Source organism: Brienomyrus brachyistius, chromosome 2 (assembly GCF_023856365.1).
Source record: "Brienomyrus brachyistius isolate T26 chromosome 2, BBRACH_0.4, whole genome shotgun sequence".
Taxonomy (NCBI): domain Eukaryota; kingdom Metazoa; phylum Chordata; class Actinopteri; order Osteoglossiformes; family Mormyridae; genus Brienomyrus; species Brienomyrus brachyistius.
In genome coordinates this window covers 44960699-44977828 of record NC_064534.1, presented here as the reverse complement: position 1 = coordinate 44977828, position 17130 = coordinate 44960699, and the positions used below count along the sequence as shown (strand labels likewise).

The 17130-nt window shown below is 41.3% G+C and overlaps 3 protein-coding genes across 4 annotated transcripts in view; 2 read left to right on the top strand and 1 right to left on the bottom strand.

Annotated features, from left to right (window-relative positions):
• si:ch211-166a6.5 (clustered mitochondria protein homolog) overlaps positions 1 to 3839 on the top strand; it is a 14977-nt gene extending 11138 nt beyond the window's left edge. The window contains exons 19-26 of the mRNA XM_048978490.1: positions 34 to 173; positions 277 to 357; positions 1030 to 1155; positions 1274 to 1383; positions 1574 to 1667; positions 1843 to 1974; positions 2802 to 2875; positions 2974 to 3839. Coding sequence (XP_048834447.1) covers positions 34 to 173; positions 277 to 357; positions 1030 to 1155; positions 1274 to 1383; positions 1574 to 1667; positions 1843 to 1974; positions 2802 to 2875; positions 2974 to 3457 — 1241 coding nt within the window. The 3' untranslated portion in view covers positions 3458 to 3839. The remainder of the gene's footprint in view (positions 1 to 33; positions 174 to 276; positions 358 to 1029; positions 1156 to 1273; positions 1384 to 1573; positions 1668 to 1842; positions 1975 to 2801; positions 2876 to 2973) is intronic.
• Positions 3441 to 8360, bottom strand: srrd (SRR1 domain containing). Of its 2 annotated transcripts, XM_048978518.1 has the most exons (10): positions 8338 to 8360; positions 7835 to 7860; positions 7627 to 7678; positions 7357 to 7517; positions 7101 to 7141; positions 6639 to 6808; positions 6387 to 6485; positions 5539 to 5690; positions 5108 to 5153; positions 3441 to 4289 (listed from the first exon to the last, which is right to left on the bottom strand). In XM_048978518.1, the coding sequence occupies exons 4-10, from the start codon at positions 7497 to 7499 to the stop codon at positions 4095 to 4097; spliced, it is 846 nt and encodes a 281-aa protein (XP_048834475.1). In that variant the 5' UTR covers positions 7500 to 7517; positions 7627 to 7678; positions 7835 to 7860; positions 8338 to 8360; the 3' UTR covers positions 3441 to 4094. The 2 variants fall into 2 exon arrangements, with proteins under 2 accessions (XP_048834475.1, XP_048834484.1); XM_048978527.1 differs by lacking the exons at positions 7627 to 7678; positions 8338 to 8360.
• The window catches only part of tfip11 (tuftelin interacting protein 11), a 23406-nt gene continuing 14632 nt past the window's right edge, over positions 8357 to 17130 (top strand). The window contains exons 1-3 of the mRNA XM_048978503.1: positions 8357 to 8501; positions 8595 to 8831; positions 13202 to 13361. Of these exons, the coding sequence (XP_048834460.1) occupies positions 8611 to 8831; positions 13202 to 13361 (381 nt within the window). The 5' untranslated portion in view covers positions 8357 to 8501; positions 8595 to 8610. The remainder of the gene's footprint in view (positions 8502 to 8594; positions 8832 to 13201; positions 13362 to 17130) is intronic.

Sequence of the window (17130 nt, the reverse complement as noted above, 5' to 3'; positions counted from 1 at the left end):
CTCCCCTAAGGCTGTCTGCTCCTGTTCTTCCAGGACAGCTGGACCGGGCCTATGAGCAGTTGAAGGAGGCGACATACCTGTTCGGCCGCGTGTGTGACGACCTGCACCCGGAGGCGAGCATGTGCCTCAGCACACTGGCCCAGGTGGCATACTTGCAGGGCAACCGTACAGAGGTGTGTCATTGCAAATCACATCAACTTGGTGCTTCTTTGCATTAGTATTGTGACTGGACTCTGCCTAACATCGTTCTCTTCGGACACTCTTCCTGTGCATCAGGCCCGCAGCGTACAGATGAAAGCCGTAGTGTTGAGTGAGAGGGTCCTTGGATTCGATCATCCCAGTACTATACAGGAATACGTGAGTGATGTACCAGTAGAGTAAAGGCCATTTGCCACTTCAGCGTGTGCTCTACTGGCTCAGCCCACATAATAAGCGTGACTTCAACCTCTCCTTTGGCTTTATTCTCAATGCCTCCCTTATTTATTTTAAAGTTAAAGAATAAAGTAATTGAAAATGTAACATCACAAAATGCATGTGTCACTGGAGCGTATTTATTTGTAAAGGAAAATAAAAAGGTGGTTTGTTATGTGGTGGGTGCAGCAACACACTGTAATCAGTGCATGCTCCTTACCTCTCCTCTAGTGGTAGACTGAGAAGACTGGTAGCGCATGAGCTAAACCAGTACTATGCATCCATCTTTCAACTACTTATCCAGTATACGGTCACAGCGACCCTGGAGCTGACTTTGGGAAGCACAGGCCACAAAGCAGGGGGCATCCTGCACACACACACACACACACACACACACACTCATACACACACACATACTCACCACGATTTTGGACAGCAAGAAAATCCTGGAGCACTTAGAGCAAACACAAGTCAACACATGCAGAACAAGTAAAGTCAGCAAACGGGGAAGGTGGGGGGAATGAGCCACTGTACTTTATCATCATGATTTATGGATTAAGCAAAGGACACCTTATGCACCTTATGATTGCTGTTGAATGTGACTTGGCGGCTCTGCAGGCCCTGCTGGCCATGTACGTGTTTGCGGGGCAAGAGCTGGGCCTGGCACAGCGCTGCCTGTACCGCGCACGCCTGCTGATGCTGCTGGTACATGGGGAGGAGCACCCCTACATGGCTACACTGGATGTGAGTATGAGACCCTCCGCTACTATTAGGGGGCCTCGCTGAAGTTAAAAATGTTCTCATTCTATCAGGATGTTTGATGAGGATGAAGGATAAAACATGATCTCGGTCCATTTCTCAGAGTTCTCTAGGTCTGGTGCTGCAGGGAGAGCAGTCAGTACGGTATCTCCAGAGTGCGCTCAGACTCAACACCATGTTCAGAGGCCTGGACGACCTGCACACTGCTCTAAAGTAACCAAGCCAAATGATCGCATGCTGCTATGACCTATAAAAACATAATTATGGGAAGATTTGAGAATTACGGGAATATATCACCATGGAAGTTGTTAGTATTCTGTATGTGTTAATCATAGTGAATATTAGTAGGTGATTATGTTCTCCAGCCGTCCCTGTTAGCTGCATCTCCCTCTCCCCCTTACAGCCAGCATCTGCTCGCCCAAAGGCTCTGCTGCATTGGAGATTACCGGAAGGCCATTAGCCACGAGAAGCAAGCACTAGCTGTGTTCCAGGCAAAGGTCTGCTATCTCCGTGAGCTTTGCCCCAAACACACTGCATGCTATATCTAGCTTAATTCATAGGGTTATGTAAACTCATTTCAAGAAGGCCTGTGTATTTTTAAGAAGACTGATTCTCAGACACCTGATCAATTCATTACATAAGAGTTAAACTTGAGAATTTGTTTGCTCCTAGTTTGGAGACAACCATGTGCAGACCAAGTGTAGCACGGAGTTTCTGAAGGCCGTTACCCAGCAGGCTGTGCGTGTGGAGCGCTCCCTGCGACAGGGTGGCAGTGATCTGATGGACACAGTGCCCCCTCCTGAAGTAAGTCCAGTCCAAAAGGGTGTAGCACAGAGCGCATATTTACAGTGTAAAGGTTTGTTCATACTTCAAAACGGACACACAAAGCTGCAAACACGGTCAGGAACTGCAAGCAGACACCCAGTCCTGTTTATACTGCAGAGATGCGCAAATGTAGTTGCCTGCCTTGTATGCGCAGTTGCCTGCAAATTTACTTGTTACTACTTCAATTTACATATAAAATTTTATTCAATTATCTGATGCTTTTATCCAAAAGAACTTAGATTAGAGGGAAGGGTTACAAATTTCATGTGTCCTCCCTGAGATTCCACTTCTGTTTAAAGGTTTTTTCTTTTCCTCACATTTAAGTGATTTCACAACACGAATCTGCAGACATTTGGCCATTCTTTTTCTCTTTCAACAAAGACAGGCTGTATAAATGTGGGTGATGGATCTCCTCATATAACTTTTTGTCAAAAGCCTCCATGGTTTTTGCTGTGCATGCGTGACACACGTGCACAGGTCTATACGGACACAAAAATCTGGAGGCACACGTTTGGGGTTGTGGCTGATGAGGAAAACTGCATCACTCAACTGTTGCAGCTATGCAAACGCACAAAGTATAAACAAGCCTTTATTAGTCACTTAATTTGCATATAAGATCAGAACCGCAGAGCACAGAGAAGAGAGTCTTAACTTAATGGTGTATTTAACTCTTCACCAAAATAGTCTTCAAGGATCCCTTCTGAAATACATTAGGTTTCTAATGCATCATCTCACAAATGGTTACGGTACGTGCTCAAGCCAGACAAAACTATCATTATCTTAAAAACAAACTGACTTTATTGTAGAGTTTGATTCCCTCGAAAGAGACAACGCTGGAGCAGCTGGCCATTGTCAACGGCATCCTGAAAGTATCAGTCAGGTAATGCTCCTTCTCCTCACATGGATTCTTAAAGCAAAACAATGCGGGTGCTTATTTCAGTAGTTCATACCTTTACTGTCATAATTGTCATTTTTTAGTGATAAGATCCAAGAAATTAAAGAGAAACTCAGGGAGCTCAGAGCAACTGCTGATACTAACAGTGAGAAAGCAGAACCCAGCAATGATGAGGAGGCAGGAAGCAGCCCAGCTGATGAGGCGGCAGGAAGCAGCCCAGCTGATGAGGCGGAGGCTGCTGAGAATGTCACAGTCTGTGACGTGAGTGCCAGTAGTGTCCCTGAAGAGAACACACAACAAAGCAACCATCTCAGCGAGAAGCTAGAACATGCTGAGGAAGAGGCACAAGAAGCTACTGACCATCATAAAGCTGGGGAGACAGCTACTATGGGAAAGAGTGACAAACCAGGAACCAACGCTGTCAATGGGGAGGGTTTAGAAATAACTGATCAATCAGGAACAGCACCATGCAATGGGGAAGGGAGCCTTGGAGCCGGTGATGACAAGTTGGAACTAGCAGAGCCTGACACAAAAAGACAGACCAGCATAATGACAGAAGACTCCTGAAACTTTAGTTTAATGCTTCATTGTGGAGAAGGCAAAGTCAGCACATAAGGAGAAAAAAGGAGAAAAGCAGTCTTACATGAACAACAGATTATAATAATGTATGTAGAACCAGTATGGAACAGAGAATGCCAGCAACTGACAACCATGAAATGAGGAGGTCCTAGAAGTCAACAGTGAGTCTGGAAGAAGGGCCCAGGAAAAAAAATCACCATAGGCAGCTCAAGGATCATGTTGTCTAGCTCTATAAAGACCTGAGAGACAGGGGAATCTTAAATTCCAGTGAGTAAAGTTATGCTTGCAAGTTCAGTTTAAAAAACTGGGAGTTGAGTGTATTCATTTTATTGTGAAAAATATGCAATAAAATTACTGGAAATTTAATAGATTCCTGAATAACGTTTAAATTAAGTAAACAACACAATTTGTGTAAAAATGATGTGTCCATGCAAATTCAAACTCAACTGGCATCTTCCAGTGAAAAGGCTAAAAAAAAAAAACAACAAACCATTAAACCATGTTGGTGTCCGACTCCACCTACAAGTCATTCCTTAAGCAAGACTGGAGGCACCTGGTACCCAGTCTCCTGGAGGCCAGTTGGTAGCAGTGGGAGCAGAACCAAGCGCAGTTCCTATCCAGTGCCTCAGCTTGATACCTCCCTCAATATAATCTCCAGATCCTTGCAGTTGAGATACTTGGGTTCAGGGGCATGGGTCCACACGTGCAGTGGAAGAGTGCTCAGTCGCTGTCGGGGGAACTGCAACAGGACAGTGTCGTTGAACACATCAGAGAAGCGCGCTGAGCATGGAAGGGACGTCTCCTCGCACACTGTACACACCTGATAGTCTCCGTAAAGGACTCAAACAGAAAAGTGACACTATCAATAGTACCATCACCCATAGGCTATACAATGTGCAACACTATACTGGATTCATAGAAAATGTTACATCCAACAAATTAATGGAGAGAATACTGTATGCATTAAAGCAGAGTTTCTCAACCCTTGCAGTGGACCATGGATCTATATGAGCTAAACATGGTTTGGACCATAATGAGATGCTGCAGGGACCCAATTGGCAGCCTTAAAAAAATTAGATATAAGTTACAGTAACTTAAGTTTACTGTAAGTTTCATATAAGTTTCAATTACAATCTTTTTCCAGTCATACTTCACAGTCCTGTGTAACCTGCCTAAACGAAATGGCACACAAGTCCAGTTTTAATAATCAACAGACAGTGAATACAGTAAGTTGGATTTTACCCATAACAAGTTGAATACCACATAGTACATTAAGCTAAATTAATACACACACACACACACACACTTATTTGCTTCTGCAGCCATGTTTAAAAAAAGTGTAATGTACAGCTTATTATTAAAGTGTAATGTAGTGCCTTATGACACGCCATGCACGTTCTGCATGTTGGGTGGTTCTTCACCTCGGCAGTTGTACATTTAAAAATGCATAATGCATGACTTGTCAAACGTTAACCTTTACATAACGCAGGGACTGCAAGCAATTTACCACAGGTGAACCCCCCCCCGGTTGACAAAAATGACTGAGGGGAGCCCTCTCTGATGGGCGGCCAGCATATTGTACTGGTCAGCAGCTGGGCCATCGCTGGAAAGGCTGAGAAACCCTGTGTTAAAGGATACATTAGCAATAAAGCTGTATTCCCTCTTGAGGTCCTGCTGCACCATCCTAGCAAATGTGGAAGACAGTAAACATCGTATTACAAAGACATCAGATGCACATTCCTATTACATCAACGCAAAGCTTTTTCTTTCATGCTTGTGTAAATAATGAAATCAGGAATTCATCAGTCAAACACATTAAACATGGCAGATTTCTGGTTGAAGTTTTTACTTCCAAATAAACTTTGTTGAGGCATAAGAGCTAAAAACAGGGGTGATACTCTTCAACCACAATGACGAAGTGACTGAGTTCCTGACTTCCTGAATGCTGCTTCACTCTTCAGAAACAATATCTAGTCAAATGAAATTATCACATATAAACTCTAAGGTCTATAAATTAAAAAAATATATATTCAGTAACTAAAGGAAAGCAAACTGAGCTGGTGCCTCACCTGTCCTGGAGACCCTGGAAGCTGTTGCCCATGATGGTGAGCAGTGGCAGCTTCTGCTGGCTCCAGTTGCTCCAAAGAAGGTTGTTGTACAGAGCTGTCCCACAGTGAAGAAGGTAGAAGAGTGTGGGGCGACTTACTGGCCTCTTGCCCTCCTAAGGGAGCCCCATACAGACACAGCACTGTCACCAGATAATCCGCTTCATAATAAATCATCAACGGCTGACATAACAGAGCCCCCTACATCAAGCATCCAAGACAAATTGGTATTTACTACTTTGGTTATTTTTATATACTCCAAAATATGCATGAAATCGAAGGTAAATATATTAATCAATAACAATCTTCATCAATTCCCTCATCAGTTTAAAAGCAGGTATAAATGTTTCATTTCATCAAAACGACCACAAAAAGTATCTGAACTATGAAATTAAATTCTGGTGTTTTGGTTTATATTTTTGGCCCACATTTTTTATTAGAATATTAACCACAGACTCTCTTTGTTAAGGGCTTCACTTTTTGTATACCGGTATATTTGAACTGTTAATTTTTGATAATAATGTAAAAAATAAGGGAAAGCTAAAGGTACTTCCAATTTCCAACTACAAAAACCTACATACCAAACAATATATATTTATATGCACCAGGTCAACTCAGTTTTTACATCAAGGAACTAGTATATAATTCATTAACATGACTGAACTGTCACATGTACCAGGTAGACTGCCTGTGTAAAGCCTGTCTGTGCCATGGTGCTGTGATTGGAGCATACCCCATTTGCAGGCAGGACTGCTGATGCAGTGATTATGCGGAAAGGCTGCCTGTGTCAGGGTGCTGTGTTTGGGACATACCTCATTCTCAGACAGGACAGTAAAGCCCATCGTCCGTAGAACTTTACATTCAGCTGGGGAAAAGACAGGGTCGAACATGCTGCAGCGTCCATGGGGAATCTGAGAAGGAGAGTTGTAACACAACCATAGAGTAAATATAGTACAACAAACATTACTGAAGCACTAACCAGGCCCTGCAAAGAGGAAGACTGACACCCCTGGCTTGCTCTGACAGTATTGTGGTACTAATAATACAATGTTAGCAGGGTCCACCTTTAGCGCTTCCAGAAGCAGCAGCAGCATGGCTAGCTGGTACCGGGAAGTGACGCCAGACAAGAAGCTGCCCAACCCATAGCACACGCAGTCAAGGTCCAGACCGTGGGGGTCAGGGCCGCTCTCTGTGATATCCTGACTCTGGAGACTCAGACAGCCCGTCAGCATCTCTGAGGGGGTAACCAGTAGTAACACCTAAGCTACAAAATCTGACAAGACTCATACAGTGTTATTTTCTTTCTATTGTGTTTAATATTTACCAGTATGTGCATTTATGTAAATAACCATATAGAGTAAATGAATAATTCATAAATAGGTAACCATATCAATGTCTACACCATTTTCTGTCTATATCTACAGTTAAAGACAGAGTCAAAGGTGTTGATAACAACAAGCAATATGACCATTTGCAGTGACAATACAGAAATTTGAAAGTTATAAACAACACAATATCTGCCTGACCTTTCCAATCCTGCCAGAAGTCTTGGCAGGTCAGTTCCATCCTGAAAAAGAGCCAAAAACGTATAAAAATAAAGTATCAATTCGTTTCTTAAATGACAAGAAATGTTAATGTTAATTTTATTTAATGGTTTTTAAGCTAAACAGCTGTTGACCAACACCAGTAATAGTGCTAAATGTGTTATCAGAATTGGGTAGCTCAGCTTTATTTTATAGTATGGCATTGTTCACAGGACGACTATCTTCCTTCCTTTCTTACATTGCCTCTCTCACTCGTTCCTGTATCCTGCTCATGTCCACCGTGCCCCCGAAATCTTTAGGGCTCAGCTGACATGTCCTAATGTCACATGCTTTCTTTCTGCGACGCCGCACTTGTCGCCACTCGCTGTCGCTCCCAGCCATCTCGCAGGCGAGTTAAGCCTGACAAAAAAGAGAAACAAATGTTGATACCGAAAAGTAACCACCTGCACACCTACTACAAAAAGGTAGGGCTGACACTATTAAATGGATATCAAAGAGACGAAATTACCTAGAATTATGTAAACTTTCCAAAGCGTAATCCTTCCACTATCAAATTTCCCCTTGATAAATGAAATACGTTTAAGCCATTTTTATAAAACCAATAACCTGCATTCATTTCTGACATACGATTTCACACTGAAATTCTAAAAGTTTTTTAATATCGAATTTATATCTACTGAAAAAGATTCAGAGCGCACAAGCAGGATTCGGCGTACCGGAAGTTAGGGAGTCACGTATTTTCCTGTTAAAATAAGACACAATAAAAGTCTCAGTCAAGCGTGTTATCCCGCAATCCTATCCGATTAAAAAAAAAAAACTTACAAATAGAAGGAAAATAATAATAATAATAATGAGCTTAATATTGTTAATGCATCAAATAATCCTAATACTATATAGAACATAATTAAACAATAAATAAGTAATAATAATAATAATAATATGTCTTTATCATGGGAGAGACGTTACAATGAAAAAATTTATAAATGACACATTTTCAACTATACTACTACATAATTATGATTATCTACTACTAAAATTCCACAAAGTAAAATTAGTGCTAGACAGCTATTGACCAACACCAGTAATAGTGCTAAATTTGTTATCAGAATTGGGTAGCTCAGGTTTATTCTATAGGATGGCATTGTTCACAGGACGACTATCTTCCTTCCTTTCTTACATTGCCTCGTCTCTTTTATAAACCCTTAATTTGAATAGTTACCTCACGGAAATGCTCCCGGAAGTACATTATTTTCTGACATACTATTGCTTCCGCTACACTACTTGAGGAGCTGGACGAGTTCGTCTACTAGTCTGTTTGACATGGTTATCTAACTGCTAATTTTGTTTGAGCTTTAACGTGTAACGTACTGAGTTTGTGGTCAGGTGTGCTACTTGCTCTTCTATGTATATAGCTATATTAACAGCTTTGAATTGTTACTTTGGCAGATCACTCATTACATTTACTTTTGCTTATAGAACATCGGCCTAAATCATGTCCATGTCCCACCTGTACGGACGGAGGGGCAATAATAATAATGATGATGAGGACGACGACGGAGTGGAGATAGAGAATTTCGAGGTGACCGATTGGGACCTAGCAAATGAATTCAATCCTGACCGCCGTAGACACCGGCAGACCAAAGAGGACGCCACCTATGGCATATGGGCCGAGCATGACTCCGACGAGGAAAGGCCGAGCTTCGGGGGGAAGAGGTACCAGTATTTTAGTTCGCAATCGGCTGATGCTGCGTGAAGATGAGGGGATGATCAGGAGGCGCTCCAGACTGGACTTATTTAATTTGTTAATACCCCTACCAGGGGAGATGCCCTTCTTGATCTTGTTTTGTCTAAGAACCAGGATAGGATTGGAAAATTTGAGATTTTAGAACCACTTTACGGTAGTGATCACAACATGATTAAATTTGAGGTTAATTTTAGTGTCCGAAAAGCAAAGTCCAAAACAAAAAAATGTGAGGAAGGCTAACTTTAATGGAATGAGACTGAAACTAGAAACTGTAAACTGGATGGAGTTCAACAGCAAAACTGTTGAAGAGGCATGGGATTAAAAAATAATCATAATAAAAAATTTTACAAGTGCAAGAGGACTTCATACCTGTTAAAAGCAAAACTAAATCTAGGAAACTGCAGCCAAGGTGGTTTACTGAGGAAATTAAGAATAAAGTCAGAAGGAAAAGGGCTCTCTTCCACCAATGGAAATTAACTAATGATTTCAAAATAAAGCATGAGTATCTAAGTCTACAGGTTGAGTAAAAAAAATAACATTAGACTCGCTAAGAGGAATGTCGAAAGGAAGATTGCATTATAGACTGAGGATGACATTAAAAGTTTCTTCCCTGAGAAAGACCTCGGTGTGTATGTTGATGCTTCCATGTCCCACTCTCGCCAGTGTGGGGAAGCAATAAAAAGGCCAATAGGATGTTGGGTTACATCTCTAAGTATATGGAGTTTAAGTCAAGGGATGTTATGCTACGATCATACAATTACTTGGTGAGACCCCACCTAGAATATTGTGTGCAAGTTTGTTCACCGTACCTTAAAAAGGACTTTGTTGCCTTGGAAAAGGTTCAACGTAGGGCTACAAGAATGATTCCTGGTCTCAGAGGAATGTCTTATGAGGAGAGGTTAGCTGAGCTGAATCTGTTCAGCCTCGAGCAAAGGACATGATCCAGGTATATAAGATTCTAACAGGTCTCGATGCTGTTCAGCCAAATTGCTATTTCAATATTAGTTTAAATACTAGAACTTGTGGCCATAGATGGAACCATTTACGAGCGACTGGAATTCCACAGGGTAGTTTCCTTGGTCTCCTGCTCTTCTCTCTTTATATGCTACCTCTTGGCGACATTTTTAGGAACTATGGTGTGGCTTTCCATCGTTACGCTGATGATACACACTTGTATGTAGCTGGAGAGCCTGATGCTCCCGATTAGATGAACAATTTATGTGGGTTTTTATCAGCTATAATTTTTTAAAAATCAATGAAGAGAAAACAGAAGTGATTATTATGGGCTCCCAGGGAATGACAGAGAAGGTAAAATCAAGGCTTGGTAGCTTAGTGAACGAGACTAAATCACATATTTGAAATCTTGGTGTAATTATGAATTTGCGATTTGAATTTTAAGAGCTATATCCAATATGTGACCACTTGAGGGACTTAGCTAAAGTAATTTTTTATCATTGAAAGTTGCTGGAAAGTTGATGCATGCTTTTATTACTTGTCTTGATTACTGTAACTCAAAGAACACTATTGGCTATGCACAGATTATTCAAAATGCAGCAACTAGAACATGTCTAGAACAGATAAAGAAATCTGATCATGTTGCACTACTCATATGAACTTTGTTAGCTATGTGTGTCTTTTGAATAGATTTTGAAATTCTTTTACTGACTTATAAAACACCTAAAGGCTTGGCACCTTCTTGCATTACTGATCTTTCTTTAGACTATCTATACTCCCGCTAGGGGTCTTTGGTCTTCAAACTCTATGTTTTTACACATACCAAGAGTAGGGATGCACCCAAACTACCAGCTGCAATTAGACATGTTACCTGTAGCAATTAGAGAGGCCGAGTGACTTTCTTGTTTTAAAAAGCTTTTAAAAACATATTTATTGGACTCTGCCTCTTAATGTTTAGTATTTTTTTAATTTGTCCCGGTATTCTTTTTATATAATTCTGTTTAGTGCATAAATCTCTTATTCTGCCTAATTTTAGATTTTGTTTCTGCCTTTTATATAATTGTGTTATTTCTTCAAATTTGTGAATTTTTTCTTGTGTATCATCTTCTTACACTAATTTATTCTCTAATTGCTTACCCTATTGCTTTTCCCCTCGTTTTTATTCTCAGTGTAAAGTACTTTGGGTCACATTTTATGTATGAAAGGTGCTATATAAATAAAGATTATTATTATATAAATATGCTATAATACAGTAGCCCATTGTGCAGATAGATATGTCTGATATAGCTTACTGTAGTTTCACTGTTGCATCTCGTTGACAGGTTTTTGCCAATTTATCATAAGCTTTGAGTCTATATTCGTCATTGAGAGAAAAATTACTTTCTTTTCCCCGTCAGGTTTTCTATGCATGCAGCATTAGCCTCAGGTAGCCAGAAGCAGATGGGGTAATTATTGGAAGGCAAAGTAGGCTTATCAAAGTAAAGTTTAAAAAAAAAAAAAAAAAAACTATAAGTGGACTACTTGTTTACTAAGAGCGAATTATTTAAAGTATTTTTACAGGAGTGATTCTGCCCCAAGCTTTTTTATTTATATAAGCAGTTGATCACTATAAGCTATTTCCACTGTATGTATTAATTTACCTTACTTGAAACCTGAGTTTTCAACTCAATCATTCATATCAGGATTCTCAGTTTGAAAGGTCTTTACAAAGGAACAAAACCTTGACTGTAAAGGCTGATTTACACTTCTGTGTTGAATCGACACCGTAAATACGACATAGCCATGGACCCTACGCCATAGCCTGACATGCGTCTCCCCAGAAATTTGCCTACATGACACGGCAACGCAGACTGCAAGAACTGTGACTGTTCCGCTTGGTAGCATTTGTGTTTTTATAGGAGTGAAGAACACAAACACCTAGGTGTATTTATATTGATGATTGAACCTGGAGCGTTAGTTATATCTAACATTAAATAACAGCATATTTAATGTTTCATTTTCAGTTTCATTTTCTCACTTCTCCATAGTTTGTTGTAATTATCTTTCTCTGCTAGCATTAGCGAGCTACATGTACTATGCAGTATGGCACATATTTTGATCAAATTGCTTCTGTTAAATTTAAGGGGTGTGCTGTCCATTCCTCCTCTTGACACTAGCAGAAAAGACCTTACAGTTTAACAAAATGCCGCAGCTTTGAATTTTAACATTGTTGCAATTAAGTGGTATCGGTCCTTGGTATCGGACAGTTTTTACGAGTATGACTATATGAACACAGTATCAGCCCGATGACGGTTTTGGTATCTTTGCATCACTAGTTAAAGTGCATTTTCTGACTATAGTGGAGCATTATTAGTCAAATGTAAAGAAAAGCTAGCTGTTGATGACATTGCAGGATATTCCCATATCACTTAATTTAACTTGTGTTTTTATTTAGAAATCTATTTGGGTCTGAGTTTATTGTGCCAAAAATTAGTAGAAAAGATAATATTGCATAAGGATTAAATTCTGTTAATATAACATAAAAATTATAATTTACTAACAATTGTTTAGATTATGGTTAGCCTAATGTTAATGTGAGTGAATTTTGAGTATACAACCAGAATATAAGATATATTATCATTGTAAAGCAGCACATTGTGAATTACCCCAATAAGGAAGAAAGTCTTGACAGTTATATGTTGTACTCACTAGTGCTGTAATGGTTCTAGCATTAACTACAAACGTAAAGTAGATTTTGCACTTCTTTTTGGGAGAGTAGAACCACTGTGTCAAGAAAAACTGTATTCAACCGTATACAATGCATGCAACCGTATTAGCTACCATAAAACTTAATATATGTATAGAATACATGTAATAAATTATATGTAAAAAGTAAACCAGCATGATAACTATTCACAGCCCTTCAGTATCAGTAGTTCTAAATTAGTCATAAATATTAGTAATGCTTCGTAATGTAGGCAGCAAGTGTTTCAAAATGAAAACACGTGATTTGACTAATGTTAAATTAAGAACCAAAGCTTAAGTTAGCTTTAGCCTAAACATTCATTCATCAAAAAATATTCAACAAACTCTAAAGTGTTGCATGCATGTCGCCATGTGCATACTCGCTCTCTGGTATACATATTGTTTGTAACCTATGGAAATGCTACCTGAGAACCAGCTCCCTGTCAGCGATGGCACAGTACTGGGAGTACCTGAGTATCCCCCCCCCCCCTCCCCCAGGAGGAGCTGGGGGAGAGGGAGGGCTGGGCATCCTTACTCAAACTGCAAGCCCCACAACCTGGATCTGGATAAGCAGCAGACTATGGATGGATGAAAAATGTATGTAGTTGGATCTGCATATTTCTAAAAGCGTCTTCTGTCCTTGTTTTCTCTCTGTGGCCAGGTCAAAGGATTACACAGCCCCTGTGAATTTTGTGAGCGCAGGACTGCGCAGAACTGCCACTGAGGAAAGAGAGCAGCAGAAGCAGGATTCTGATGATTCTGATTCAGATAGAGATGGGGTGCAACCTACCCGTGAGATCGCCCCAAAGAAACTGCAAACGGTATTGCAGGAGTTCATGTTTCTTTTCTCAAATTTGTTTATGCCCATCCATCCATCCATTTTCCAAATCGCCGGGGGTCCGGAGCCTATCCCAGAAGCAATGGGCACGAGGCAGGGAACACCCCAGGATGGGGGGCCAGCTGATCGCAGAACACACTCACACACCAGTCACTCACACATGCACATCTACGGGCAATTTAGCAACTCCAATTAGCCTCAGCATGTTTTTGGACTGTGGGGGGAAACCGGAGTACCCAGAGGAAACCCCACGACGACATGGGGAGAACATGCAAACTCCACACACATGTGACCCAGGTGGTGACTCGAACCCGGGTCCCAGAGGTATGAGGCAACAGTGCAAACCACTGCACCATTGTGCCGCCCCTAAATTTGTTTATGCATAATTTAATATGCAGTGTTAAGGTGAGAAAGGAGGTCACACGTCAGTTTAGAACTTTTTACTCCTTCAGAGTTGTGGTGGATGTATGAATTATGTCCTGTTGTCATAGAGCACAACCGACGCTGCCTCAAGTGGCTGCCTGCTGCGGCGGCTGCTTGTGTATTTGTTCATTTTCTTAGTTTTTTCTTATTGTAAATTCACATTTTTCTTTCATTTCTAATAAGTTTGTCACTACCATAGCATGGATCGAGAATCATTATATGCTTTTATGGGCATTGCTATACTTATTTCAATCACGGATAAGGAGGGACTGGCGATCATCTGCACGTGGCAGGACCTGCCTCCCCCTCACTGCCAGAGCTGCCGAGCTGCAGGCAGATCTGATGCAGTGCCGCCAGAGAAGAAAGGCTGCGGTATAAAAGCAGAAGGTACAAGTCTTACCTGCCTTTCATCAACGTAAGGTCGCTGAAAAACAAGACAGATGAGCTCTCAGCGATGACCAGGAGCCGCGGGGAAGTACTAACATTGCAGCTTCATGTACAGACAGGACTAATGAGCTGCATCTGTTTTTCAACGGAGTTGGTTCCCTCAATTCCACCAGCCTTAAGTCTAGTTAATGCTTCTCTTTTCCACCTGCACTTTCAGGCTGTACAGTAGCTTATGTTCATACTGCATTTGTCCGTTGGTCAAATGGTTGTGGTTCGTGCATGCATACAGCAGTGATATTCCACCAGAATGATTTGCAAACATAATGTTGCAAATTTTCAAATCATATAAATGCATATTTAATTGAAAATAGAACAAAGAAATGTTGAAATTGTGAAATTTTAAATATGGCTTTACATGATTTTCAAATCATTTACACTCTTATTTACCTTTTACACAGCATCCCATCTGTTTTTGGAAACAGGGTTATACTCTTTCTTGATTGGCCTCTGCTCAGTGAACATCAGTGCTGTCACCAACAGCAAGCACCTAGTCAGCCTCCTTGCAGATGGGCAGTCAAAGAGCATGATCTTCACCGGACATAAAAATCTGGGGTACATGCACACCGCCCTGCGTAAACCACTGATGGTGAAATTTTCGTCACTCACCCAGTGTGCGAACCGAAAGCAGGGAAAAGTGAAGTGTGGATTGGCCTTCAGTGTGCTAGCTGAGGGGCTTCCAGGCCCCTCATTGCCCCCTCCCCCTTCCACAATCTTCACTCCTCCCTGTGACTTGCTATCAGACTCCAAACTGAAGGTCCCCCCCTTAATTCAAGTCATTTTCTTACATGAACTCCAGACATTGTCTTGAGAATCAAGGCTAATTCTGAAGTTGCACGTTCACACGTGGCACACAACCAGAGACTGTATTTGTCAGATGTGTCCGCACCAGAGCATGTGAGCGGAGTGGAGCGCTAAGAATTTCCCCTCCTCGCTCACAGGGCTGCTGGCTCTGCCCGCTTCACCGCTCTAATTCGCACTAAGCCGCTCCAATCAACAGCGCTCCTCGTTCCACTAAAATTTCCTCCCGCTCCAGTCAAATCGCTCCATGCTTGCTCCACTAGAAAAGAGGGACAAATAATTTGCATGACTAACAACCGTCACCTTAAACCGAAGCCTTATATCATAAGAAATATGAGCAACGGCAACATTGTCACTCAGAACAGAAAATATTTATTTTTAATCAACATATAGGCAACAACGGACAGGTTTGGCAATGGTATCCCACATAAAAATAGGCTTAGTAAAGGAATCAGTAGGATTAACAGCCTAATTAATATACAGGCTAAGCATCCACATTTAAAAGTCCTCATTTTTTTCTGTTGATGCTGCTGCTGCGTCTCTATAAAATAAAATTTGACTTACAGCGTTATGTGAATTAAAAAAAATCCTATTAGACCTACTTTGAACGACAAAACTAATTTATTTGATTACCAATATTTACTTTACAGGCTTTTATACTTTTATTTACTTTATAGACTTGATATGCTACAACCATATAAAACTTGCTCACATTTTGCTCTGGCCTTTGCGTGTTCACGTAGCACACTCTCATGTTTCCAAGAAAGGTGTCTTTTTAGATTCCAAAGTGAAACTTTAGTTTCACCACATTGTTATTCTTGCTCTACATTCGTGTCATCTATACGTTTGATATGTCATACAAGTGTACTTCTTATCAGTTTCCTTTGTTTAATACTTTGCGAATGCCAATTTGTTTAAAAGTCTTGATAATTGTATAGATGAATTCTGTGTAGAATTGGGCATGCCTCAGAGCCATAGTATGAGCGTATCGGAGCGACCTCTCCAGCCTTAATTAAAAAACCGCTCTGCAGAAGGTGCCCCAGCTCTGGAAGCCATCCTTTGTGGTCCTCATTCCTGACGGTGCACCACCTACCTTAAGCACTTCAGACCAGTTGCTCTTGCGTCACATTTCATGAAGGCCTTTAAGAGGATGGTATCAAAGCAGCTTTGACCACTGGTAACAGACGAGCTGGATACCCTACCTTTTGTCTACCAGGCATACAGATGTAGACACTCTAATCCACTAGTTTCACAGAGCCAACTCTCACGTTGATAAAGCCAGCACCATAGTCAGGATCATGTTGACTTCTCCACTGCCTTTAACATTATTCAGCCTCTCTGATTGGATAACAAGCTCAGGACATTGCAACTTCATGCCTCGACAGTCAGGATCTTGCATTGCCTGAATAATATATGGCAGTTTGTGAGGCTCTGGGACTGTGCATCCAAGATGTTGTACTGTGGTGCAGGGAGAACAACCTGCAGCTCAACATTAGCAAGGAGGAGGACCTAGTGGTGTACTTCCGGTATAACAGGAAGCCCCTGAGACCAGTCACCATCCATAGGGAGGAAGTAGAGGTGGTGCAGGGCTGCATGATCCTGGGGGTTCACCTGAATAGCAGACTGAACTGAGTGGACAACACAGTGCCACTGTACAAGAAAGGCCAGAGCAGACTCTACTTTCTGAGGAAGTTCGGGTCTTCTGACGTCATGCCTGCTGGGGAAGTGCCATCAATGCAGGCGATGTCAAATGCATGAACAAACTCATCAGGAAGAACAGCTCCATCACAGACTGACCCTGGACCCACTGGAGGCAATAATAAGGACGAGGATGTTAGCAAAGTTGGACAATATTATGAACAATTATGCCCATCCTCTGAAGGGAGGGCTATCCGAGAGCACATTTTAATTGACTCATTCCACCACTGTGTGCTATTGGGGATCCTTTCTACCTTCTGCCATCAGACTCCACAACACCTCCTGCCAACATTCCACTCCCCATCCCCATCATGAAGCAAACCGTCTTGGCAATGGAAAAAGTCTGGTGCAACCCCCTACTTTTTTTTTCTTATTTTATAAATACT